Source organism: Symphalangus syndactylus, chromosome 22, assembly GCF_028878055.3.
Source record: "Symphalangus syndactylus isolate Jambi chromosome 22, NHGRI_mSymSyn1-v2.1_pri, whole genome shotgun sequence".
Lineage (NCBI taxonomy): Eukaryota > Metazoa > Chordata > Mammalia > Primates > Hylobatidae > Symphalangus > Symphalangus syndactylus.
In genome coordinates, this window is record NC_072444.2 from 63,335,937 (window position 1) to 63,363,300 (window position 27,364).

The 27,364-nt window shown below is 38.9% G+C and overlaps 2 protein-coding genes across 3 annotated transcripts in view; one reads left to right on the forward strand and one right to left on the reverse strand.

The window, feature by feature from the left end:
- The window catches only part of LOC129472503 (uncharacterized), a 39,024-nt gene extending 37,758 nt beyond the window's left edge, over positions 1–1,266 (reverse strand). The window contains exons 1-2 of the mRNA XM_063631138.1: positions 1,207–1,266; positions 52–1,102 (exon numbers count right to left, since the gene is read on the reverse strand). Coding sequence (XP_063487208.1) covers positions 305–1,102; positions 1,207–1,266 — 858 coding nt within the window. The 3' untranslated portion in view covers positions 52–304. The remainder of the gene's footprint in view (positions 1–51; positions 1,103–1,206) is intronic.
- Positions 489–27,364, forward strand: part of SPOPL (speckle type BTB/POZ protein like) — a 65,984-nt gene continuing 39,108 nt past the window's right edge. Inside the window, exon 1 of one of the 2 annotated variants that reach the window (XM_055261439.2) lies at positions 489–840. The gene's annotated coding sequence lies outside the window, so the exon portion shown is untranslated. The remainder of the gene's footprint in view (positions 841–27,364) is intronic. The other variant, XM_063631316.1, reaches the window with a different exon arrangement.

The following is a 27,364-nucleotide window of genomic DNA, read 5'->3' on the forward strand; positions in this document are numbered from 1 at the left end:
TGAGCCTCATCCCCTCCACCCGAAAACTGCTCCATGGGGCACTTCATCTACCTGGAAAGTTCTCGATTTCCAACTGGAGCCTGTATACTGCTGGTTGTGTCTCAGCAGTTATTACAGCTCTGGGCTCACAACGGGAGCTTAGCAAAAGTTCCACCCTGGCTTCCTAGACTGCTACAGCTCCAAGAAAAATCCTGTGCGCACAAACGGCCGCCGCCTTTGGCGTCTCCCGCGGATTAGACCAGTTAGGAGGTCTCAGCAGGCTTTTAGGCAGGACAAGTTTTACGCTGGCCAAATAGGGGTCAAGCTAAGCAAGGCGCCTCCGTGCGCCTAGCCAGAGCGGTGCGGGCTGCAGAGCCTGCCCAGCCGGGAGCCCAGTGCCAGGCGGCGGCGGCAGCGGCTCCCCAAGCACGGCGGCAAATCGGAACCCGCCCGGAAGTGCCCGGCGCTGGAGGAGGGAGCAACGGCCCGGGAGCCGCCGCCGCCGCGCGCACGCGCCCTCGCGGGCTGGGGCCGGGGCTGGAGTCGTAACTCGGAAGCCGGAGCCCAGACGGGCCCGCGGCGGGGGGGTGGGGTCTGCGCGGGGGCGGGAGCGGCGGAGGTGGCCGCCCCTGGCGGCGGGTTTGTTTATCCCGGGGAAGAAGTTTAGGAGCGGGAGATAGGGAAGGAGGGCGGGTCGGGGAGGAGGGATGCGGTTCGGCGGAGGCGGCCGCCACAGGGACTTGCCGCCATCACCCCTGCTGCCACCCACCGCAGCCTCGAGCTCCCAGGGCCGACACGGCCGCCGCCTCAGCGAGAGAGGAGTCTCCACCGGGACTGACCGCTGCCGCCCTGCACGTCCAGGTAGGCGCCCCTCCCCCTCCCTCCGGTCCCCGCGGCAGCCCCAGGCGCTTGCTCCCCTCCCCCGGCTCGCCGTAGACCGGCGGCCTCCTGCTCGCGCCTCACTGCGCCCTCTTCCCTCTGGGTCCTGGACCCCCGCTCGGGCGGCGAGCTCCGGCCTGCTCTGGGGGCTACCTCCCACGTCCCCGGACCGCCCTTCCCTCGCGCGGCGGCGCCACGTTCCCCGGGGATGCCCCCAATCCCTCCTTGATTTCCCAGCCTCCACCTTCCAGGATCCCCTTTAGTTTTACCCCCGGGCCTCGCCCCTGCTTTTCCTCTGGCCTCCCTCCTCCTCTATACCTGTATACCTCCACGCCTGCCCCTTTTTACCTGAGTGCTGCCCAAAGCCAGAAACTGCATGCTCTCCCACCGCGCTGCGTCCACTTTCATACCTCCTCATCCCAAACACAGGCACTTGAAACTCTCGTCCCTGTTAGCCCATTTTAGGCAGAGTTCTCAGCTCCGCAGACCGCTCAGTACCTCCACTCCGGTGGTCATGCCTTTAACCTCTCCACCTGCTTTCTAATACATTTTTGCTCACTTATACCAGAGTCCATCAATCTAACCGCGCGGTTCGGGGTCCAAGTCTTCAAAGATCTCACTCTTATTCCTGCTGCTCTCCTTTTTCCTAATTCTTTTTGAGTCAACGTATTTGTATATTGATTCAACATAAAAGGGATGGTAGCATTTTCTCTCTCAAAGCAGTCACACAACTCAGTAGAAATAAGATTCACCATCTGCTTATCCTAACTTTCTCTTGTCTCTTTCCTGACAACTGTGTCATTCAATGATTCTTTCCAGGCTTCTGATGCTTTGTCTATTTTTGAATAATCTCGGGCCTAGTTTGGCCCATTGTGGTACTCACTTTCCCACTTGCAGTTGAATCCTCTGTGTCTTCGACTAGAAACTGACAGAGGTAAAAGGTTCATACCTTGAAAAATTATATCTCTCCTGCCACAATGGGATTGGTGGAATATTTCAAATTACCATTTCATCATTCTTGTGAGAAATGTTGCCTAGTGGTTAAGAACTCTTCTCTAGAGCTCAGACTAGTGTAGTTGCCAGGGTATAAACCCTTGCTCTGCCATCTACCAGCTTTGGCTTTGGGGAAGTTACTTAATATTTCTTCGCCTCAGTATTCTTACAGCTGTAAAATGGGGTTATGATATTACCTCATAGGATGGCGCTAGTAATTGCACAAGTAAATACAAGTAAAGTACTTAAAACAGTACCTGGCACAGGGCAAATATCTGATAAATGTTATCCTTATCATCACTTCTTGGTTTGACTTGATTTGGCTTGTGGGTAGATTAATTCTAAGACAGGAAGGTGGGAGTGGAAAGCTACCTTCTTATTCTTTGTCATTTAACATCCTTTTTTGATATAGATAGCATTTATAATTTGTTATTGTATAAATTAATTCCTTCTGATTTGAAAACTACAGGGTTTTAGCCCACCGTTTTCAAGTTAACTAACTACCAAGCTACAGATAGGTCAGTCCTTATTTCAGATGTCTATTTGGAACTTCTACAATTTTACCTTTGTTTTGAGAGTAAACAAAGTGAAAGTACTGTGTATAACAGATACATCATACTGGAAAATGAGATTTTACAGATAAAAATTTTAGTACTGTAAATTAAATACTCAAAACTGGTGGTATTCTTCATACTCATCTGACCTTTATCTTCAGTCACTACTCGAGATAGAGCTTTGGCTTCTCTTCATTCAGAAGACTGGTGGCCGTTTTCTCTTAATGTGTTATGTTCATTCATGTTCACATGTCTTCTTGGCTTGGTGTTTACAGAACTTTACTCACTTTAAAAAATGCTGACAGTTTTTGCCGTATTTGCTTACCTCTTGTGCACTATTGCTTACTTATTACATTTTTAAAGGACTCACATTAAAAGATCTGAAGATATTACTTTTGTGTTGTTTTAAATAGTAAAAGTTTGAAATCACTATTTGCTGTCCTAATTACATGTAAAAATATGTACATATGTAACTATCAAAAGAAAAATGTCTTTCCATTTATAGTTTAAAATCATTCTTGTGCCACCATGGAGCATGTTCCATACTGGGGGGTGACACTGTTTTTGGTAATGCTGTTCTCTGACCTAGAATAACCTTTGCTCTTTCTCCTGCATATCCAGGTTCTACCTGATTTTCACCTCTCACTGCTTCCACATAATTCCTGCCAACATTTAGTTTCTTGGCTTTCCTAATGTCTATATCTGCATTTTGGGCCATGAATTTATATAAGCAGTGCAGGTTGAAGAAAAATAACTCCCCTAGAATCAGACTTTTAAAGCTTATAGGACTTTGAAAGGGTGGGATAAAATTGACATTTAGCGTCTACTCTATGCCTAGCACTATTTCTTTGGTTTTGTAAATATTCTTTCCAAAAATATTTAATGAGCATCTACCATGTGCCAGACATTGGGGCTACATGAGAGTGGCCCTTCTCAACCATGTTTCTGGGTGAGAATCAAACCCTAATGCTCTTAGGCATCTAAGCTACGTAATGAGTTATCTCATCTCCTGTGCACCTAGAATAGTACTAGCTATGTACCGTTCTTGAGAGAACTAAGGAAGTAGTTACTCCAGTCAGTTTTTGTAGGGCTTAATTTCTGCAGAGCCCTAGTTGAGAAAAGCTCCTGTACAGAGAAGAGAAATATGCAGTCTCTGCTTTTTTGTAATTTTATTCTGATGTGGCACTGACAGGCAGTTTATATATATTAACTTATTTAAACCCCATAATAATTCTTTAAGAAGGCTTTTTTATTCCAATTTTACAAATGAGGAATTTGAGAAACATATCACTTAACTTCTGCAAAATCAGACAATTGAGAAAGTTTTGCAGCCAGGCAACATAGTTCTCATCTATTACTCTTTTGCCTCTCACACCTTTCACTTCCTTGTTGATTTACTTTAGAGAAGACTCACTTCCTTGTTGATTAGAGAAAATTATTCACCTTTCTGAATATCTTATTTATTTATTTTTTATAAATTTACACTTCACAGCAGAGTTTCCTTCTCTTTTCATGTCGTTTAGTGAAGAAAGTAAAGGAGATGTAACTCTTGTAAAGCACTTCATCAAAAGTCTTATGTCAAACCTTATATATGACTAAATATTGAAGGCATTTACATTTAGTGGTCATGCTCACTGTTTTGTTTCCTTACTTGGATTTGTTCACTTAACGAAAGTTTATTAACAACCCATCTGTGCCAGGCACTGTGCTAGTCTCTGGTGACATGTGGTAATGGAAAGAGATTACTTGTATTCATGGAGGCAGAAGTCTGTTTGGGGAATAAAATAAAGAAAAAAAATTATAGGCCAGGTGCCATGGCTCATACCTATAATCCCAGCACTTTGGGAGGTCGAGGTGGGCTTATCACTTAAGGTCAGGAGTTCGAGACCAGCCCGGCCAACATGGTAAAACTGCGTTTCTTCTTAAAAAAAAAAAAAAAAAAATAGCTGGGTGTGGTGGCACACCCAGCTACTTGGGAGGGTAAGGCAGGAGAATCTCTCAAACCCCAGAGACAGAGCTTGCAGTGAGCTGCACTCCAACCTGAGCAACAGAGTGAGACTCTGTCTCAAAAAAAAAAAATAAAAATTATAAAAAGTAATTAGTTGCCATTACTGCTACAAAGGAAGATCATTGTGAAGAATGAAGGCACACCAATCCATCAGGGAATGCTTCTCTGAAGAAATGACTTTTAGGCAGAAACCTAAAGGATGAACTGTAGTGATCCAAGTGATATTGGCAATTTCAACTTTCTGGACCTGAAAGGTCCAGTAAGAACTGAACCTTAGCACGTGAGGTTGGTTAATGGGGAATAGACTGGAGCAGGTCACAATGGCCAGAATCCATGCTGAGCATTTTGTACTTAATCCTAAGAGCAATAGGAAGCCACCAGAGAATGTTAAACAGCTGAATAAGTTACCCAAATTTTTGCTTTAAAAAAATCAGTTGGCTGCTCTGCAGAGAACAGGTTGGAAAGAGGCAAGTGTAAATACAGGGAGACTAGTTAAGTCATTGCTTCTCAAACTTGTCTGTGTTGAAGGACCAATTTTGTTTTAATTTTCTGTTCATACTGGTATTTAGTAACACACAATAAGCTGTTTGTTGTGGCAGTGTCAAACTGCTGTAAACGTTCCTAAATGCTTTCTCTAGGTTTCTATATTTATTTCATTTCAGACCAATAGCAAAAGTTTGTGGACCAGTGTCAGTGCACAGATCACAATTTGAATAGCATTTAGATTAGCTGTTACAATAATGTCGTCAAGAGTTGATGGAACCCTGGTTCAGGATGGCAGTGATAGAGTTAAACTAGCCTGATTTGACAAATATTTGGGAGGAAAAATTGATAGGATTTAGAGATGGATGAGATTTGGGGGTCCTGGGGAGAGGAAAAGGCTGACTTCCAGGGCCAGTATTTCTTGTGCCTAAGGTGAGAGTACTGGGGGAGGAGCAGTTTTTTATTTTGTAGTTTCAGGGAAGGGGGAGGTGTTGGTCATTTTTCAATTTGAGACTTATTAAACTTGAGACTGAGACATATAAGTAGAGATGCCTAGTAGCAATTGGATATATAGGTCTGGAGCTCAGCAAAGAGGTTTGGACTGGAAATAAATTTGGAAATAGCGTACAGTTTATAATTGATGTCTGGGGGTGAGGGATGAGATTGCTTAAGGAGAGAGTATAGAGAAGATAAGGGGGCTTATGAGTAAGCCCCGTGAATCTTTCACATTTGAACTTTGGTGAAAAGAAATGGAACAAAAGAGGCTGAGACGGAAGAAGCTAGAGGTTGGAAGAAAATTTTGTTGGTATCACTGAAGCCAAGGCAATAGACTGGAAAAGAAGGGAGTGGCCAGTTGAATATTTTGAATGCAACTGGGAAATTAAATGGCAAAGTAAAGAGCATACGCTGAATTCAGCAACATGAAGAAAATTTTATATTTCTGGTTGTCAATACACCCATAAACTGTTTGATGATGAATTTTGTATTAATCTGCCGAAGCTACAATCCTAAATTAAAATAAAATGTTAAATCTGTGACATGAACCGTATCTGTCTTCCTGAGTTGAGACGTGTTTTTATTATCATCTGGCTGTTCTATAAGTATCTAAAACTTTCCACAGCTTAAACTTTTCACAGCTTATTCATTCATAGTATGTATTTTTTAAATACTATTTATCAGACACTGAATACTAGACTTCTAGGTATGGGATTAGAATTCAGAGACTAGGGACCGTAGACGATTAAACAAATATTTGTTTTTCTTGTGTGATTAGTGCTGTCATGGCAGTTTATTCAGGTTGCCTTGGAAGCACAGAGCAGGGGCATCAGGGGAGGCTTTCTAAGGAAAATGACCCTTGAGCAGAGTGTTTCTGAAAGTCAAGTTACATAGGTGGAGAGGGCGAGTTAAACATAGGTGGCAGAGGAGTTTAAAGAAATGATACTTTAAGTAATTTGAAAGCCTGCAAAGGCAGAAATTGGGGCTACAGTACACGGGTAGTAGATTGGGGAGGTTGGCCATGCCATTGAAAGGTTTCTCGCTTGAACTGGTATCCTTTTTGGATTTTTTTGATTAATATCCTTACCACCCATATAGTCACTAAATGTGGAGGTATCTTTTTAATATCTTTAAGAATTAAATATTTCTTTGTTTTAGTATTTATTGCCCAAGGTAGTGTTTTATTTTTGCTGATTAGCTTTACATTATATGATTAAATCTATACTTACAGGTTCATTCAATAACTGATAGGATACTTAAATATTTTAGTTACATTCCAGTGACTTATTATGGGAGAAATTTTATACATGTAACTTTTTCTCTCAATTTTAGGGAGTTTAAAAGGAAAGCCTTGCTAAGGATTGGTGAAGATGTACTACTAAACTTGGGTATATGGTCAGTGATGGTGTTTCTGGGCTCAGTAGAATGACAGCCATCCTCTGATAGCTTAAATGTTATTTTAGGTGGTTGTATTACATCAAAGAGTCTACAAATCCCTGGACTTTTCTCTTGGACCATGGGTAGAATACAATTTATCTATAGACATAGATAAACTTTTTGAAGAATACTGTAGTTGGCAAAACCTTAATTGGCAAGGGCAGGGTCTCATAGAAAATAATAGGATAGAAAGGAAACTTCTGTTAAAATTAATTTTATTCTTTATTTTATTTATCTATTTATTTTTTGAGACAGAGCCTTGCCCTGCACCCAGGCCGGAGTGCAGTGACATGATCTCAGTTCATTGCACCCTCTGTCTCCCGGGTTCAAACAATTTTCCTGCCTCAGCCTCCTGAGTAGCTGGGACTACAGGCACAGCCACCATGCCTGGCTAACTTGTGTATTTTTAGTAGAGACGGGATTTCACCATGTTGGCCAGGCTGGTCTCGAATTCCTGACCTCAAGTAATCCTCCCACCTCGCCCTCCCAAAGTGCTGGGATTATAGACGTGAGCCACTGGGTCTGGCCAAAGTGAATTTTAAAAACACAGTAAATGAAAAGTTCTAGAAGACATCTACTTTATTTTATTTTTTGGCAGAGACGGGTCTCGCTGTCTTTCCCAGGCTTGTCTCAAACTCCTGGCCTCAAGGGAGTTAAGAAAATTATAACTTTGAAAATGTCTTTTTACTAGTTCATACTGGCTTTAAAATCTTTTGCGCTTGCTTTCTCCTTGGTTTTAAGTTTTGTATGTCTTATATAACAACTGTGTGCTTTTCATGTATTTATTATGGCTCTTACAGGTGCCCTTTTAGAGGCCTTTTATCTTTATGTTGAACATAACTATAGCTCCTGTTTGGTATTCTTTATACCTACTTACATGTTCTAAAAGAGGTCAGGATAATTATTAGCATTATATTCTGAATTGTGCAATACATGAGATTAAATTTTACATAGGTAAAAGCTAGCAGATTAAAATCTTTTTTTTATTCTCAAGTATGAAATTTTTGCACCTCTAACCATGGTTGGGACAGGGTAGATAGGAGATACATATATATATATATATATATATACCTGAAGTGAAAGTATGATGAAGACACTCGTCTCTGCAGTATGAATACATTTAGAAAATAGTCCCCTTCCCCCTACACACACACTTCTTTGGAGTTGGTGTATTTGCTTTCATCCTTTGTTAGATAAATAAATAAAAATATTTAGGGTTAACAATTAAAAACAAAGAGGTGTTTTTATTTTCTGCAGAACTGAAGGTTAATAGCATATCTATAAAGTAGTATGCTTTTGAAATATTTTATAGGTATGAGCTGAGATTAAATTCAAAAAGCAAAAATAACAAAATACAGTGTTGTATTTATTGACAAAGAAAATACCATTGTTTCTTGTTTGAGTATGTTTTCTGAAGCAAATTTAACAATTTTTTTCATGTGTAAAATACATTTGTATCTCCCCTCCTCGAACCCTCCAGTTAGGTGATTTTTTTTTTAAATAGATTTTATATTTTTGAAGCTGTTTTAGGTTCACTGAAGAAGTTGAGCAGAATCTACAAAGCTTTTCCATACATCCCTTGCACCCATACAGACGTAGCCTCCTCCATTATCACCATTCCCCACCACAGTGACCCATTTTTTAAACTGATGAATCTGCATTGACCCATCATTATCATCCAGAGTGCATGGTTTACATTAGATTCATGGTTGGTATTGTATAGTATATTCTATGGGTTTGGGCAATTTTTATGACATCTATCTACCATTATGATGTCTTTCACAGCCGTAAAAATCCTCTGACCTAGGCCTATTCATTCTTCCTTCCTGCAACTCCTGGCAACCATTGATCTTTTTACTGTTTTGCCATTTCCAAAGCGTGTAGCCTTTTCAGATTAGTTTCTTTCACTTAGTATTATGCATTTTAAGTTTCCTCTGTGTCTTTTCATGGCTCAATAGCTCATTTCTTTTTAATACTGAATAATATTTCGTTATCTGGATGTACCACAGTTTATCCATTGACCTACTAAAGGACATCTTTGTTATTTACAAGTTTTGCAGATTATGAATAAAGCTGCTACGAACAACCTTGTGCAGGTTTTTGTGTTGACGTAAGTTTTCAGCTCTTGGTAAATACCAAGGACCATGATTGATGGGTAGCATGGTAAGAGTATGTTTCGTTTTGTAGGAAACCACCCAACTGTCTTTCAAAGTGGCCATACCATTTTGCATTCGCATCAGCAATGAGTGAGAGTTCCTGTTGTTCCACATCCTTGTCAGTATTTGGTATTATGCTGCTGTTGGTTGAAGTAGTCTGTAGATGTCCATTATGTTTAGTTGATTGATAGTGTTGAGTTCAAATTTGTCCTTACTGATTTTCTACCTGCCAGATCGGCCCATTTCTGTTAGAGGGGTGTTGAAGTGTCCAACTACAGTAGTGGATTCATCTATTTCTGTTCGCAAATCAGATTTTGCCTTACATATTTTGATGCTCTGTTAAGTACATACAAATTAAGAATTATGGAGAATTTACCTCTTTATCACTTTATAATGCCCCTCTTTATTCCTGATAACTTTCTTCACATTTAAGTATAATTGAGCGATCTTTAAGGTAAAGATTGCAATAGTCTCAAGATGTTTTTTCAGCTGTCATTTGGATATATTTTTTAATGTTTTAGTAGGAAATTCCTCTGTAGTTTTTATAAGACAAAAAAGTGAAATAAAATAACAGTGAATATAAATTTGTTCTGAGATTGCCAAGGCAAATACAGATACAGGAAGCTACCATATATCTAAATGAATTTAATTTCATTTAATTAAATTTTTTTGGTGACAACACTTTGGATCAGTTTAAACCTTTACTAACCGTTTAGGAATTAAGTTTTGGTGGAAAAGCTCAAGTGGGGCATGGGCACACACTAAGCAGATTTGGTCATTTCTGATTGCATTTAAAGTGCAACCTTTATCCTGCATGTAGAATTTAAAAATAAAAATAAATAAATAAAGTACCTCTTTTAAAACATGAAAATACTTTTTCCTATAAGCATTTTATCAATGGTGTTTGAGAACTGGCTTGAATTGTGGAGTATCTTGGTTTATGTGTTAATATTATTGATCATTTTATTTTCTCAGGTGTCTGATTTATTTTTACTGTTGTCTCTCTGCTTCTCCCTACCCCAAGTCTTTTATCAACAAAAATTTCATCTTTAAGTTATATAATGAAACCAGTATTTTTTCTTATGGGAGTATACCAGGTGTATTCACAAATGGGCCTGAGAAACTGACAACTTTCTACAGTGTAAAGATAACCTTTACATCAAATTTCCTCATAGATTGTTTTGTTAAAAGAGAAGAAGTACCCTTTGTAAAGCACTTGTGCCAGACACTGTGTTGAGTAGTTAAGACATTTCATCTCATTTACTTCTTATCACTAATCCATGAGGTATAAATAATATCATAATTTTTTGAATCACAATTGCTGTCAATTACCAGATGGATTATTATTTTATGTACCCCAGAGAGAGAGCACTGTGGATTATAATTGTAAGATGCTATCAATTTCAGAAATGTTAAAATATGACAAAAATAGCTGTCTTAGAATTAGTGAAAGGTGGAATTAGTGCTACCTTGTTTTGTGGTTATCACTCAGGGTTCTGAAGACAACTTACCTCCCAAAATGAAGTGAAGTCAGGACAAACGTCGGTCTGCTTCACTCCAGAGCTCTCCAGGCATCAGAGCATAGAGACTAGGAGCATACAGCCACCCTGCCATTTAATAGCTGTATGACTTTAGGGAAGTTACTTAGTTTTCTCTTCTGTGAAATGGAAATGGAAATGATAATGGTAAAACCATATAGTTGTTATGAGAACTGAAAGAGTTGTATGTATATTTATAATGTGCTTTCCCTGAGGTTAAATGCTTTGCATATATATTGGTTAATTAAAACAGTATTGTTGTTTCTGATCTAAGTAGATGCTTGCTTAAAAGGGAGAGGAAAAGAGCCTTATCAAATGGTTCATTGATATTTTGTGCACATAATAAATATTAAAGTATTTTATTGATTTGTCTTTTAAAATTATTGTAAGATTGCAGTCTTGACAATTTTGACATCTAAATTACATTTTTATTTTCATAAAAATAATACTGTATAAAGTTTTAGCTGAAATCTGCTTTCCTTTCATCTCTGTTATGACATATTTAGTCAGAATATTGATGTGCTATGATGGATATCTTGAAAATAACCTGTGATATAGTTGGGATTCCTGTCAACCTCATGAGAAACTGATTCAGAAATTTTTTTAAAGGGTTTCAGTATTATTGACGCGTGTTTTAATTTCAGTTAAAATATACTGCTTTTTCATTGTACAGTGTATAGAGGAAAGATAATACCGAAACAGTTTTGTAATAGTTTTATATGCACGTGATTTTGTTGGTTCACCTTGAAATTTAAAATCTTGTCATCTTTCTGAACCACAGTTCTATAAAAATAAAATATAATCTTTTCTTATACCCTGATAACAAAAATGGGTTAAGACCTTCCTTTGAACTTCTTGCTTTTTCCTTCATTCCCACTTTTGCTTTGTTTTCATTGTTTTTTGTTTTTCTGTTTATTTTGGACTCACGTTATTCATTTACTTCACAAATAGTTATTGACTGACTGTTAAATGCCAGGGTCCTGTGTTTAGTGATGAGTTTGAAATAGCCCTTGACCTGGAAGAACTCAGTATTTGGGATTTATTGAGTGTCTAGTCATTGAGTACTTAGGCATGGTGCCAAAGACTTTATATATACATCTTTTGATTTAATCTTCGTAACTACACTGCTAAGGTAGGTCAGTGCTTCTTGAATGTTTCTATTAAATAGATGGCAGAGAAGAGGAAACTCTTGGGGAATCAAAGGGAGGTGACAATCTGAGTGTGGTAATGCTGGTGGTGAAGGGAGAGAGCTTTGATGTTAAAATTCTTTTCAATTTAGTGTTTTCTCTTACAAATGATTTGAGGCCATGGTGGCTCATGCCTGTAATCCCAACTCTTTGGGAGGCCAAGGCAGGAGGATTGCCTAAGGCCAGGAGTTCTAGACTAGCCTGGACAACATAGCAAGACATCGTCTCTATAAAAAATTTAAAAATTAGGCCAGACATAGTGGCTCACACCTGTAATCCCAGCACTTTGGGAGGCCGAGGCCAGTGGATCACCTGAGGTAAGGAATTTAAGACTAGCCTGGCCAACATGGCGAAACCCTGTCTCTACGAAAAATACAAAAATCAGCCGGGTGTGGTGGCACACACCTGTAATCCTAGCTACTCGAGAGGCTGAGGCAGGAGCGCTTGAACCTGGGAGGTGGAGGTTGCAGTGAGTCGAGATTGCACCACTGCACTCCAGCATAGGCGACAGAGTGAGACTCCATCTTAAAAAATGATAAAAATTAAAATAAAATTAAAAAATTAGCCACATGTTGGTGTTGTGGTGCACGCCTGTAGTCTCAGCTACTCAGGAAGCTGAGGCAGGAAGATCACTTGAGCTCAGGAGTTTGAGGAGGCAGTGAGCTGTGGTCTTGTCACTGCACTCCAGCCTAGGAAATAGAGCTAGACCTTACCTCAAAATAAATAAATAAATAAATAAATTTGGCTTTTGCATTCTGTTAACATACCTTTCTTTGTTTTGATATAAATAAATTTTTAATGTAAAAAAAATTAATTAGCATGAGGGAAGATTGAAAAAAGTATCCTGTCCCAATTTTAGGGTAGAGGGAATATGGTACTGGGAGCGGAATTTTATTATACACTTCAAGGCATCAAGGGTGCTTATTTATTTGTTAAACTTTTTTTGCTTTTTTATTTTAGGTAAACTTTTGAAGTGTAACATGCAAAGACATGCACATATCATCATACAGCATGTATGGTCTTTTATCCTGGCTTCTTACCCTAAACATACATATATGGTTATGTGATCTGTAAACCCCAAATATCTGAGACAGGTCTCATTTAATTTAGGAAGTTTATTTTGCCAAGATTGAGGACCTGCGGTGGGGTAACAGCCTCAGGAGGTCCTAACGACATGTACCCAAGGTTGTCAGAGCATGGTTCGGTTTTATACATTTTAAGGAGACATGAGACATCAATCAACATATGTAAAATGAATATTGGTTTGGCCCAGAAAGGCAGGACAGCTCGAAGTTGGGAGAGGGCTTCCAGATCATAGGTAGATAAGAGACAAATAGTTGCAATCCTTTGAGTTTCTGATTTGCCTCTCCAAAGGAGGCAATCAGATATGCGTTTATCTCAGTGAGCAGAGGGGTGACTTTGAACAGAATGGGAAGCAGGTTTGCCCTGAGCAGTTCCCAGCTTGACTTTTCTCTTTAGCTTAGTGATTTTGGGGCCCCAAGGGTTTTTTCCTTTCACAGATTCAACCATGTTGTCTGTAGCAATAGTTTATTCTCACTGCTTCATAATTTCCACTGTATGACCCTGTATATCATGATTTGTCTGTTTTACTGTTAATGGACATCTAGGTTGTTTCCAGTTTGGGGCCGTCATGAATAGAGTCCCTATAAAATATCCTTGTATTCCTGTCTGTACATGTCTTTTGGTCCCATGTGTGCATTTCCGTGGGGAATGTACCTTGTAATGTAATCATTGGGTCATATGTGTGACTTGTTCAGTTTTAGTATAACCCAGTGATTTCCAAAGTAGTTGTACCAATGTATAACCTCATCACTAGTAGATGAGAATTTCTAGTTGTCCCATATACTCTGGAACATTGGCTTGATATTCTGTCTCATATATTTAGCCATTCTGGTGGGTGTAACATGGTATTAAGTTGTGGGTAGGCTATTTTCTCAAAATAAACATGATTTCTTTCCCCACTCCTACCCTTGGTCCCCTCCTTTGTGCACACCAGGAGAAAGTGGAACAGAGACCTGTATATTTTCATAAAACCTATCAGATGATTCTGGTCACCTTGCCAGTTGGTAAGATGCAGAATATACAACAAATTTAAGTATAATTTAAGGAAAATGAGACGGTCATGAAAATTATAGCTCCATAGTGTAGTTTATTGACTTTCTGACAAATAGTGCACTTCTAACTTGCTAAACATGGATGAGTTTTAAGATTTTGCAAGCTGGTGAAAAGTTTTGTAGGCTTTTTTATTTTACTGAGTGAGTTTGCAACACTGGCCCAAAGCTCTAATTACACAATGCTGGAATGCGCTTGTTCTTACTTGACCATCTACCCAGATTGCAGGTTGTGTTCATTATTCTGTGGGGTTTTGTTACAGTTTAAAGAAGGGAAACGCTATATAAGCAGGTCTTTCTCAATTTTCAGAACTTGAAAAAAGTTGACAAAATAGATTTTACCATTTACTCACAGCATGCTGTGTATTGTTTTATATCTAATTTCTTGTTATTTGTGGACTTTTTCTTTTAAATTTCACAGAAGTTTTGCTAAAATGTATTTTTTGTCATTTTGTAGTGAAAATCCAAGAGTGCAAAAGACATTTTTCCCTTGTATCCTTTTCAGTGTCAGGATTGTAGTTAATCTTTTCTCATTCCTTAATCATTGTAGATTATGTTAGAATCATATGTAGGGAAGTGTCATTCCTGTACCTTTTGGGGATAATATTTGTTGATTTCTTCTTTTAAGATATGCACATCGACTCTTAACTCCAGATAAACTCATAGTTTTCCCTTTCTACATTTTATATGCCTAACTTTTTACAGCTATTATTTTTATAACTGGCTTCATTTCTTATTGCTGCAAAGTACTGTTTTAAGGTAGAGCAGCCATTTGATAAATACTTGTGCTCTACATATTCAAAAGTATTTCCTGATTATTGCTAGTCACAGGACTCTTGGAATTATTAGCTCATCATCAGAAGAGCTAAGATGTCATTCATTATTTGTAAGATTTTTATTTTGGAATAAACCTGTTAGACAGCAACTAGCTAAAAAACAAAAAGCAGAAGTACATGTTTAATGAAAGCATAATTTACAAAGCTGCTATTCTGCTTTTTAAGATTTTTTACAGCATTGTTCATCAGCTCAAATAAGCAGACAGTGAGTGGTTAGATTGATATGGAGTGGAGGGTTTACAGGATGGTTGCGGTAAAAGAACAAAGGAGTGAAATGTTAAGCATGCTTGCTAGAGCATGTTTGAAGTGGTGATGCATTGTGGGTTTGAGGTTTGACAAGGAAGGAAGTGAAGCCATAATGGGAATAATGACTTAAAAAAAATGGGAAGGGGCTAAGGAAGTATTGGTAATAAGAGATATTGAGGGATTAAATTGGTGACAGAACAGGAATAAGGTCTGTTGTAAAAGATATACTGAGGTTTATTTTCAGAGTTGGTCAAGCTATTCTAGGTAATAAGTTTGTTTGGAAAAGATTGCTATAATGTTATGTGGGTGAGATCATTCAGGAATGTCAAGGAATTTGATGCTGGTAGGTTCAAAGTCCACAGGGTGCACTCATCCAAGGTGATGATAGAAATAGTGAAGAAAACTATGGAGGGAGACAAGTACTGATGAAGTCCTCAATAAGAGAACCTAACTATTAATAGAAGAGGTGAGCCCATGATAGCCAGGGAAAAGAGGGGAAGAGGATATAGCATTTGACTCACACAGTTGCCAAACAGTTTTGGAAGAAGGCTGGAAAAGTGGTCTGGAAACAACATCAGGGAGTTGAAAGAACTCTAATTGCTCCATATTCCTTTTTTCTAGATCCTTCACAGGTGTAAGAAAAGAATATTATTTGAGCAGTTCTGGTTTATCTGCTTTAATTAGGTATTTACCTCTTTGACCTTATCTTCATAATCTTTGTTTCACCAGTGCCTGACCTATTTAGGTACTTAATAAATGTTTGTTCCATAAATGCTAGACAAATGTGAAATTGTGCCAGTGTCCTGGAATTGTAGAACAAAGAGCATTGCTTAGACATTTAAAAAAACTGATTTGAAAACTAGTAAAAGAACTGTTACTTTAACACAATTATATTTTCAAAGTATGGAATTAAGTACCATAACTATAATGAGACATGTTTATGTTTACAGGCATAATACGGGAAATAAATTACATAATTTTTTACATAAATAGGTGGATGACAGTTTCTTGATGGATTGTGGAGGGTGGTTGGGATGTTAGAGAGAATATTCTTGGTTTTTAGAGGTTGGCAGGAGGATATTATGGAATCGATGCATATCTTTTAGAACTTTCGACAATTATTACACCTCTGATCTCTGACTGCTGCTTACTTTGTTGTTTCCTTTCATTGGAGCATTAGGCTTTTGAGGATTGAATTGTAGCAGATTAATTTTGGGGCAAGATGGGTAAAGAAATCTTCAGTAATTTAAAGTAAAAAATTTCTGGCCGGGTGCGGTGACTCACGCCTGTAATCCCAGCACTTTGGGAGACTGAGGCAGGAGGATCGCGAGGTCAGGAGATCGAGACCATCCTGGCTAACATGGTGAAACCCCGTCTCTACTAAAAATAGAAAAGATTAGCCGGGCGTGGTGGCGGGTGCCTGTAGTCCCAGGTACTTGGGAGGCTGAGGCAGGAGAATGGTGTGAACCCAGGAGGCGAGCTTGCAGTGAGCCAAGATCATGCCACTGCACTCCAGCCTAGGTGACAGAGCGAGACTCCGTCTCAAAAAAAAAAAAAAAAAAAATCTGATCTAGGCCCAGGCACAGTGGCTCATGCCTGTAATCCCAGCAGTTTGGGAGGCCGAGGCGGGCGGATCACCTGAGGTCGGGAGTTCGAGACCAGCCTGGCCAACATGGTGCAAAAATACAAAATACTAAAAATACAAAAATTAGCTGGGCGTGGTGGCGCATGCCTGTAATCCCAGCTACTTGCGGGGCTGAGGCAGGACAATCACTTGAACCCGGGAGGCAGAGGTGGCAGTGAGCCGAGATTGTGCCATTCCACTCCAGCCTGGGCAACAAGAGTGAAACTCTGTCTCAAAAAAAAAAAAAAAAAAGAAAGAAATTCTGACTTGGTAAATGAAGAAGGAAGAGAAATAAGGCAAATGACTCTATTATGATTTTGTAAAAAAAAAAAAAAAAAAAAAAAAATAGAAAAGAAAGAAAACTTTGGAAGTGGGGGAAGCTTTAATGAAATGTTTAGCCAAATTGTTCTGAAACAGAAGAGGTTGGGGAAGAATGAGAGAAGGAAGAGGGAGAGAACATAGCTTTTATTATAGATGAATTTGTTGTAAAACTAAGGTAAATTTGAAAAATGCTTAGGGTTAATATTAGTAGATCCAGAATTGGCAATAACTGTGCAGGAACTACCCTAAGTACTTTATAGACCTTATCTCTTGTAATACTCCTATAATATGACTTTTCTGAATGAAGAATTATTCTCTTTCTGAAAATGAGAAAATTAAGGGCCAGAAAAGGAAAGTAACTTGTTCAAGAGTATAAAACCTAAGTTTCTTTAATTTACAAAGTTTTATACACAGACTTTACAGATACATTTCAGTGAGTTTCGAAGGAGGTATTCACCAGTGTAACAACAGCCAAATCAAGATATAGATCGTTTACATTACTCCAGAAAGTTCGCTCAAAGGTTACACAATTCCTGAGGGACATGTTAGACATCAGTCTGTCTTTTTCCAACTGCACCTCCACATTGCTTATATTAAAAGGCAGATTGGAGCTACTAGAGATAAGCAGTGTGAGAAGAGCAGAATTAATAGCTGGTGTATACCTGATGGAGAGCCAAGCAATAAAAGTTTAAACAGCAAGAATAAAACCTTTAAAACTATATTTGGACAAATTTAACTCTGCTGTCTTTCATAGTTCCCAAGATTATTTCTATTTTGTAAACAAGCTCTATCTTTGAGTTTTATATTGATACTCATATGAATAATTTATTGAGTGCTTTCTATCTACCAGACACTGTACTAGGTGTCTTCTGTACATTCCCATTCAATATACCAGTCATTTGAGGTAATTACCATTTATTATTCCCGTATTATAGACATGAAAACTGAGACCCCGAGACCTTACACTGCTTTGGGATTGAACCCAAGTCTGATATCAGAAACTAAACTTTTAACTGTGATGGTGTTCTCTGGATCATTCTGTAATACTAAAGTATTTTTGGTGCTTTATTTTAGAAGGCATTAAATTATGTACCGTTTTGTAAACATCTAATTCTTTACTAGTGGTTGACTTCTTATCCAGTCAGCATATCTTTGCTTACTCTCTGTCACATTCTATACTAGGCAGTGGTTGCATAAAGATGGAAATGTGGTAATCTCAAGGAGCTTAGCGTATTTGATGAATTGGAAAAAAATCATAGTGTTTTCACTTAAAAATTCTGGATTCAATTTCTGATTTGTTGGGCTTAAAAAAAAAAAAAACAAAAAACTCTGTGACCTTAAGTAGCATTGCTTTTCTGTGTTTCAGTTTCCCTATATGTAGAATAGAAGTAAATACTTAACAGGTCTAGAGGATCAAATGAAATAATGTATGTGAAGAATAAAGTTTAGGTGGGAGGATCACTTGAGCCCAGGAGTTCAGGACTGGCCTGGGCAACATAGTGTGACCCCGTCTCAAAACAAACATAAAATTATGCGGGTATGGCATGCGCCTGTAGTGCCAGCTACACGGGAGGCTGAGGCGAGAGGATTGCTTGCCTGGGAGGTCAAGGCTGAAGTGAGCCATGATCGCGCCACTGCACTCCAGCCTGAGTGACGGAGAGAGACTGTCAGAAAAATAAAATAAAAAATAAATTTTTTAAAAAGTAAAGTTTTAATGTGTAAAGCAAACTCCTACAGATTATTGTACTATTAACTACAATACTTTTGATTAATTCTGTGTGGGTGGCATTTTTTGTGAAAGTCCCAGGTAGCTTGGGAGTAATTTTTACCCAGGAAAATGGTATAGGGACAAAGGGTGGTTAGTCAAAGTTTTACGGAAGAGGTGACATTTAAGATTAAAATGCAATGTTGGTGCTTAAACAGATAAGGTTAAATTATCTATCACTTAGTAGTTGAAATAACCTATTCCTCTATGAGCTGAATAAAAGAAGTGTATTACTATAGTTTATAAACTAGAGCTTGAATTAAATTGACTAAAAATTTTGTTATATCAAAGATGTATATTTTTGTATTCCATAATCTTTTATAAAAGACTGATTATGCATAGGTAATTTCTGATTCCTTCTGTCTTTTAAGAGCTTTAAGCCATTGCTGAAATTTGCAAAACTTTGTAGGCCAGTGCTCAAGTAACTTTGTTTTTAGAGACTATGGTGAACTTGAAGGTACTGCTTTGGCATTAAGATCCTGTTCCTTTTATCGTGTTTGTGTTGCTTAAAAATACATACATACCTGCGTACATACATGTACACAGACATACATTTGGGTCACAACATTTGGTTTCAGCTATTTGTAATTTTTAACAAAAAAGGCATGGTCAGGTTCTGCTATTTTGTTTATTCACTTAAGCACATGGGAAGTTGTAGAAGATTTTATCTGGAGGACCTCTGAGAGCTAGTTCAAATTATGAGGTTAGAGGCTGTCTTTGTGTTGTTCTTCCTTGTTTCTACATGGCCTACATTAGTGTAGGTTCCCCCAAAATACTCAAATGGGTCAATGAATAAGAGAGGAGAGTGAACAAATGAATGAATGATTTTAAGAGGCTGTGCAACTTTCCGTTGTGAGTAGTCACCTGACTGCTAGTCTGACCCATTGTAGTTTACTACCCTGTTTATATATTACTATAATTTGAAATCTTACCTCTTATAACTGTAGTTATAAACTGTGATGCTAACTGAATAAAGTTGACTTTTAAAAATCCTAATACTGTATAAGACTATTAACATAGGTACACTGGGCTTTGTCTTTTCTTATATGCCTTGTTTATACAATATTATTAATACATAATAGAAAAAATTGGACTTGTCGCAACTAGTATGCCACATAAATGTAGTTGTTTGCAAATGATGATTTTAAAAAATGGTTTCCAGAGATCCAGAATATCTTGAATATGTTAATCTATAGGAAAAGTAATCAGGTTCTGCAATGACCTGTAGTTTGTATTGTAAAAGAAGGTAATTGCAGTGTGAGGAAATTATTTGGTGTTGTTGAGTAAATCCTACACTACAGTTTATGAATCTGTATTAACTTATGGTAGAACTGGACAGAATTTAGCAATTCTTGCCTCCAGTTCTGTCTATAGCCAGAAGCTCAGTGATGAGCCAAAGAGTACACAGCCTGAAACGTGAAATGGGTAGAAGTAGAATCCAGGTATCTCAGCACATGGCCCCCAGAGCTTTTTTTTTTTTTTTTCCATTTTTACTATTGCCATGGAAAATGACATTATGCCCATATCTAGAAATGTTGTTAGATGATTTCTTGCTTTTAATCTTTTCATTGAAAATACATTAAAGCAACAGAAATGAAGTGATTTTGTGGGGTTATATTGTGGTACACAGGGGTTCACTCTTAGTTTAATTTTTAGTTTTTTTTTTTTTTTTTTTTTTTTTTTTTTTTTTTGTGGGAGAACCCTGGCAGTAAGTGACAAGGCAGCAGTAAACAGAGGCTCTAAATCTCCTCTTTTATAACAGCATGTGTTAATAGCTTTTAGGAATTATCCAGTAGAAAAAGAGTTGTTCCAAAAATATCTGGAAGTCTTTACCCTTGTAAACTTTTCATGTATCTATAAAATGTAATTAAAACTACTTCCTTGCTTTCAGTGTTGGAGGATGTTGTAGATTTCAAAAGAGATTCCCTAACGTTGGAATAAGATGCCCCAAAAAGGAAGTTGAAAGTAGTCCAGTTCCTCAGGATAGTACCCAAGTAAAATGGAAGACTTATTCAGAGATGGAGGACAAATGAACAGCTGGGGGAATGATGATGAGTTTTTTTTGTGTTAGTGGTATGGATAGCTTCCTGGTTCAGCCTTCAGAGTAGAACAGAGGTTCTTAGTGTGAGATCCCAGGACCACCTGAGACTTTGTTAGAAATTCAAATTTGGGAACCTGACCCGGACCCACTGAACCCTTAACACCCGGATTGAAGCCCAGCATTTTAACAAGCCCTCCAAGGTGATTCTACTGCACACTTAACTTTGAGACTTACTGCCCTAGAAAAACATAAAGCCTTAAGGTCTACCATTGTAATCACTTAGAGGGGGGGACTGTTGCTTTAGGACCACATGAAATTACCAATATTATGCTTTTGACATACAAAAATGTCAGTGTCATGTAATTCAACCTGATACAATTGACTGAAAAACCCTGTCAGACTTTGAAGGGAGGTTGCCTTTTGCTTGGGGCAGAGAGCTCACACTACAGAATAGCTATTTCACTTATGCCTCCAGGACCCAGGTAAGTGGACTATGAGGTAAATGAAGGTATTTTTGTTCACCCCCACCCTTTTTTTCAAAACTGGGGTCCTGCGTAAATATATTACCAATGCCAGTTACTTCAGTGTACCCATCCCTCCCTCTCTTTCCCCCAGCTCTGTTGGCTTCCCCTTTAAATAGAAATATATATAACTAAGAAGAAGGAATATTTTTTCCTGTCCTTAGCCAATTATTTTTTCTTGAGGGTTCAGCTGTTGCCATTACTGCATCTTTAACCACCCCCTCTTCTTGCCCCTGCACATTCTTTTCAATAGCAGTGGTGTCCAGCTCTGCCACTTAGTCTAATCAGTCTGCTGAAAGACACAGCTGTTTCTATTTCAGAGAGGAGCCTCTCCATTTAGTACACATTTTAGTCAACTTTAAGTAAACTGGTTTTGAGTAATTAAAACTACAAGATGGACTTTCTGTTTTCATGTGTAGGTCAAAATTAGCTATTCCATTAATTCTCAAAATATGTAAATAGCCCCCTTCCTTTTTCATTTTATTTTTAAACCAACACTGAGTGTTGTGCTAGGCTTTGCCTTACAGAAATGAATAAAATAGAGATGATATTATACTTAGGTAATACCACAGCCATGCACATAAACTCTATAGTAAAAGACAATAAATGAAGTAGGCTAATGGGGGTGTGTATTAGTCCGTTTTCACACTGCCAATAAAGACATACCTGAGACCGTGCAGTTTACAAAAGAAAGGTTTAATTGGACTTACAGTTCCACGTGGCTGGGGAAGCCTCACAATCGTGGCAGAAGGCACGTCTCACATGACAGCAGACGAGAAGAGAGCTTGTGCAGGGAGATTCCCGTTTTTAAAACCATCAGATCTCATGAGACTTACTGTCACAAGAACATCACGAAAAACACCCGCTCCCATGATTTAGTCATTTCCCACCAGGTCCCTCCCACAACACATGGGAATTGTGGGAGCTACAAGATGAGATTTGTGTGGGGACACAGTGCTAAACCATATCATTCTGCCCCTGGCCCATCTCAAATCTCATATCTTCACATTTCAAAACCAATCATGCCTTTCCAACTGGTTTTGAGTAGTTAACCCCCAAAGTCTCAACTCAAAAGTCCACAGTCCAAAGTCTCATCTGAGACAAGTCCCTTCCACCTATGAGCCTGTAAAATCAAAAGCAAGTTAGTTACCTCCTAGATACAGTGGGAGTACAGGCATTGGGTGAATATAGCTGTTCCAAATGGGAGAAATTGGCCAAAACAAAGGGGCTCCAGGCCCCCATGCAAATTCAAAATCCAGCAGGGCAGTCAAATCTTAAAGCTTCAAAATGATCTCCTTTGACTCTATGTCTTGAATCCAGGCCACGCTGATGCAACATCCTATGGTTTCAAGCATTTCTGCCCCTGTGGTTTTGCAGGGTACAGCCTCCCTCCTGACTGCTTTCACAGGCTGGTGTTGAGTGTCTGCGGGTTTTCCAGGCACACGGTACGAACTGTCAGTGGATCTACCATTCTGGGGTCTGGAGGATGGTGGCCCTCTTCTCACAGCTCCACTAAGAGGTGACCCGGTAGGATTCTGTGGGGGAGGGTTCTGACCCCACATTTTCCTTCTTCACTGCCCTAGCAGAGGTTCTCCATGAGAGCCCCACCCCTGCAGCAAACTTTTGCCTGGGCATTCAGGTGTTTCTCTACATCTTCTGAAATCTAAGCAGAGGTTCCCAAACTTCAATTCTTGACTTCTGTGCACCTGCAGGCTCAACATCACATGGAAGCTGCCAAGGCTTGGGGCTTCCACCCTCTGAGGCCACAGCCTGAGCTGTACCTTGACCCCCTTTACTCACAGCTGGAGCAGCTGGGACCCAGGGCACCAAGTCCCTAGACTGCATAGGGCAGAGGGACCCTGGGCCTAGCCCATGAAATCATTTTTTCCTTCTAAACCTTCAGGCCTAAGATGGGAGGGGCTGCTGAAAAGGCTCTGACATGCCCTAGAGACATTTCCCCAATGTCTTGGAATTAACATTCGACTCCTCATTACTTATGCAAATTTCTGCAGCTGGCTTGAACTTCTCAGAAAATGGGATTTTCTTTCCTGTCACATTGTCAGGCTGCAAATTTTCCAAACATTTATGCTCTGTTTCCCTTATAAAACTGAATGCCTTTAACAGCACCCAGGTCAGCTCTTGAATGGTTTGCTGCTTAGAAATTTTTTCCACCAGGTACCCTAAGTCATCTCTCTCAACTTCAAAGTTCCACAAATCTCTAGGGAGGGGCAGAATGCCACCAGTATCTTTGCTAAAACGTAACAAGACACACCTTTGCTGTAGTTCTTAACACATTTCTCATCTCCATCTGAGACCACCTCAGCCTGGATTTCATTGTCCATATCATTATTAGCATTCATGTATGCTAAAGCCATTCAACATGTCTGTAGGGAATTCCAAACTTTCCCACATTTTCCTGTCTCCTTCTGAGCCCTCCAGACTGTTCCAGTCTCTGCCTGTTACCCAGTTCCAAAGCCGCATCCACATTTTCGGGTATCTTTTCAGCAGCACCCCACTCTACTGGTACCAATTTACTATATTAATCCGTTTTCACACTGCTGATAAAGACATACCTGAGACCGGGCAATTTGCAAAAGAAAGGTTTAATTGGACTTACAGTTCCACGTGGCTGGGGAAGCCTCACAATCACGGCAGAAGGCAAAAGGCATGTCTCGCGTGGTGGCAGACAAGAGAACAGAGCTTGTGCAGGGAAATTCCCATTTTTAAAACCATCAGATCTCATGAGACTCACTCACTATCATGAGAACAGCATGGGAAAGACCTGCCCCCATGACTTGTCTCCCACCGGGTTCCTCCCACAACACGTAGGAACTATGGGAGCTACAAGATGAGATTTGGGTGGGAACACAGAGCCAAACTGTATCAGGGTGGTAGAAGTGTTTCACATGAGCTGACTGGCAGTCAGTAACTGATTTCAGTTTTCCAGATAATTGACATACTGTGTTATATACTGCTTTTTTTCCTACTTAATAGTCATTTTTAAAAAATAGAAGTTGTGGCTGGGCATAGTGGCTCACACCTGTAATCCCAGCACTTTGTGAGCCAGGATGATTGCTCAGGGCCAGGACTTTGAAACCAGCCTGGGTAACAGCAAGACCTGCATCAGTATAAAAAGCAGAAAAAAAACAACACCACAAAAAAAACAATTAGCAAAGTATGGTGGCACATGGCTGTAGTCCCGGCTACTCAGGAGGCTGAGGCAGGAGGATCTGTTGAGCCTGGGAGGTTGAGGCTGCAGTGAGCCTTGATTGTGCCACTGCACTCCAGCCTGAGTTAGAATGAGAACCTGTCTCAAAAAAAAAAAAAAAAGTTGTATCAATTTTTGCATTACATTAGAGAGTAGAGACAATAGGATATCATCCATTCTCACCTTCACTCCCAGTTTTATTGTGCTTGCTTTTACTTGTGTTAGTGGTTTCTATAATGTTCTATATGTTCTTTATTAGCTCTAGATAGTATTACCCATGTTTCTGAATCATAGTCTTGTTCCTTTCCTTACTCCTTCAATCTCCCAATTTTAATTAGTTGTTAATTTTGCATCATCAAGGTATTTGCATTTTGTTCTGACTATAACTTTTTTTACTTTTTAAATCAATTCTAATGATTTTTTAACCTAGAAATAGATGATTATATGAATACTTACTTTAGAACAAAGTGGAATGGCCCCACAGAGTATGAAATGTAATCCTATGTACATGAAAATTTCATCAATTGAAAATTTTCCAAGTGGAAAATTCTAGTGGACTCTTATCTGATTGTTGTTGTTGTTTCCTACTCTTCCTCTGAGGTTATTCAGCTCTGTTGTGTCTTCACTTCCATGTTTTCTTCTTCATTTGGTTAGAGCTGTGGTCTTTAAAGTGAGACATTCATGTAAAAGGAGGCACACAAAATAATTTAGGGGAGTATCAGGATTCATTAGAAATTAAATTATGTGGTAATTTTTATCTGTAATTTTTAATTTTTTGGTATGTTTTACAATACATATATTAATATAGTGATGTATATTTTTATAAAACTATGCTGAGAGTATATTCTGATTTTTTTTACTCATAAGGGTGTGCCTTACAAAAAAATTGAGAGTTTAATTGGGTTCAGAATACATTTTAAATATAGGATGTCAAACTTTTCAAGTATGTTTTGTCTGAAAATGTCCTTTATTTGGTCCTCATTCTTGAATAAATTTGAGTATGGAACTTTTTATTTTTATTTTTATTTTTTTTTTTGAGACAGAGTCTCACTCTGTCACCCAGGCTGGAGTGCAGTGGCGCAATCTTGGCTCACTGCAACCTGCACCTCCTGGGTTCAAACAATTCTTCTATCTCAGCCTCCCAAGTAGCTGGGACTACAGCACCTGCCACCACACCCGGCTAATTTTTGTGTTTTTAGTAGAGACAGGGTTTCGCCATGTTGGCCAGGCTGATCTCAAACACCTGACCTCAAGTGACCCACCTGCCTCGACTTCCCAAAGTGCAGGGATTATAGGCAGCAGCCATGGCACCCAACCTGAGTGTGGAATTCTAAGTTAAGCTTTTTTTTTCTTAACAGCATTTACCCCTTGCCTTAATACAGTATTCAGATTTTAGTCTGACTTGTTCCTTTGTAGATAACATAGAAGTTTTAGGATTTTCTTTTTTTAATGGAATTTTGAAGTTTTATCCAGATGTGTCTAGGTATAGATCTTTTCTCAGTAATCATTCTTGGCAGTTGATGAGGCCTGTCTATGAACTTGTGTCTGCCTTCAGATTATGGAAATAATCTTGTGTTTTTCTCTTTATATATCTCTGTTGTTCCTAGTCTTACCTTCTTTAAGAGCACCTGTCAGATCAATACTGGACCTCCTCGATATGACCCACAGTTCCCTGATTTCTCATATTTCCTGTATTTGTGTTTTTAATCTGTCTCCTCAGAAGTCGTCTTTATCTTTTATTTTCTACTTATGCATCAGTTATGACTATATTATTATTTATCTTGCACATTAAACTTATTTTGTCATTTATTTTTAATCAAGAAGTCTTTGTTTCTGACCACTTTTTCAAAGCCGCTTGTTCTTGTTTTATTCAATTGTACTTTATGAGAAATTTTTTTAAAGTATACCATTCAATCCCCTGAATTGTCTCCATTTCTATGAGAGTTCTTTGTTAATTTTTTTCTTCTCATTTTGGATCTTCTCTTTTACCTCTTAGTTTTCCCCAAATGTCTGTTATCCTTGGCTTTCCGTTCATGTGTTAGGATGAGGGACTGTGTTGCTAAAAGATGGTATCTGGCTGTCATGGTTTTCAGGGCATTTGTGTAGATCTGTTTCCCCAGCATCCTCTTCCTTGAATGGGAAGGTTATGAACACTTTCACTGTAAGTGGGCAAGGTGTCTCAACATGACTTCCCTGAAGTTGCATGTGTAAGTTGGGAACTGTCACACATGTCAAAGTAAGGAGGGCTTTTTTTGTGTGGGAGAGTGCTCTGATACTATTTAATTTCTGTTAGAAGTTATCTTTTCTCCTTATTTTTCTTCGCATCTCATTCCTAATGTCTGCTGTGATATTGAGAGTTAGTCCAACCTGTATCCTGTTTGTCTCTCAGGAATTGGCGTTCTCACGAGAAACATACCCAGACAGGTGGCCGTCTTCCTTTAGAGGGCAATCGTTGGGCTTTGGCGTGATGGTAAAAGCTACAGCTGCCACCCTTGGGGAAGGGTAGAGCCTCAGCTGTCTCATCTAGCCTAAATACTGTTTCTAAAATAATTACTCTAAGGCTTGCCACTTGGCCTCTTCCTGCTCTTTGTGTATGTGATGAAAGGTTAATTTTTCTTTGGGCCTTCTTGAAAGAAACATGGATACTTACAGTACTCTGGATTGTGATTTATCTACCTTTATGTCTCTGCTAATTTATTGCCATTCCTCTGACTTGAATTTTTAAAAATGTCTGATTTACCAGTGTCACACCCGTTCTTATTTTCTAACGTTGTTATTGGTTTTATTATTTTGTAAAAATTTGTTGTCATCTCATTGAGTATCGTATTGGGAAATAAAAGAGATTGATAAATGTGTTCATTTCACTGCCTTGAACCATATACATTTTTCTCGAAGTTCCATCTTGGGTGCAATATATGACTCAGGTATCTAGAAATCAGAAAATTAATAGAAAAACTGTAT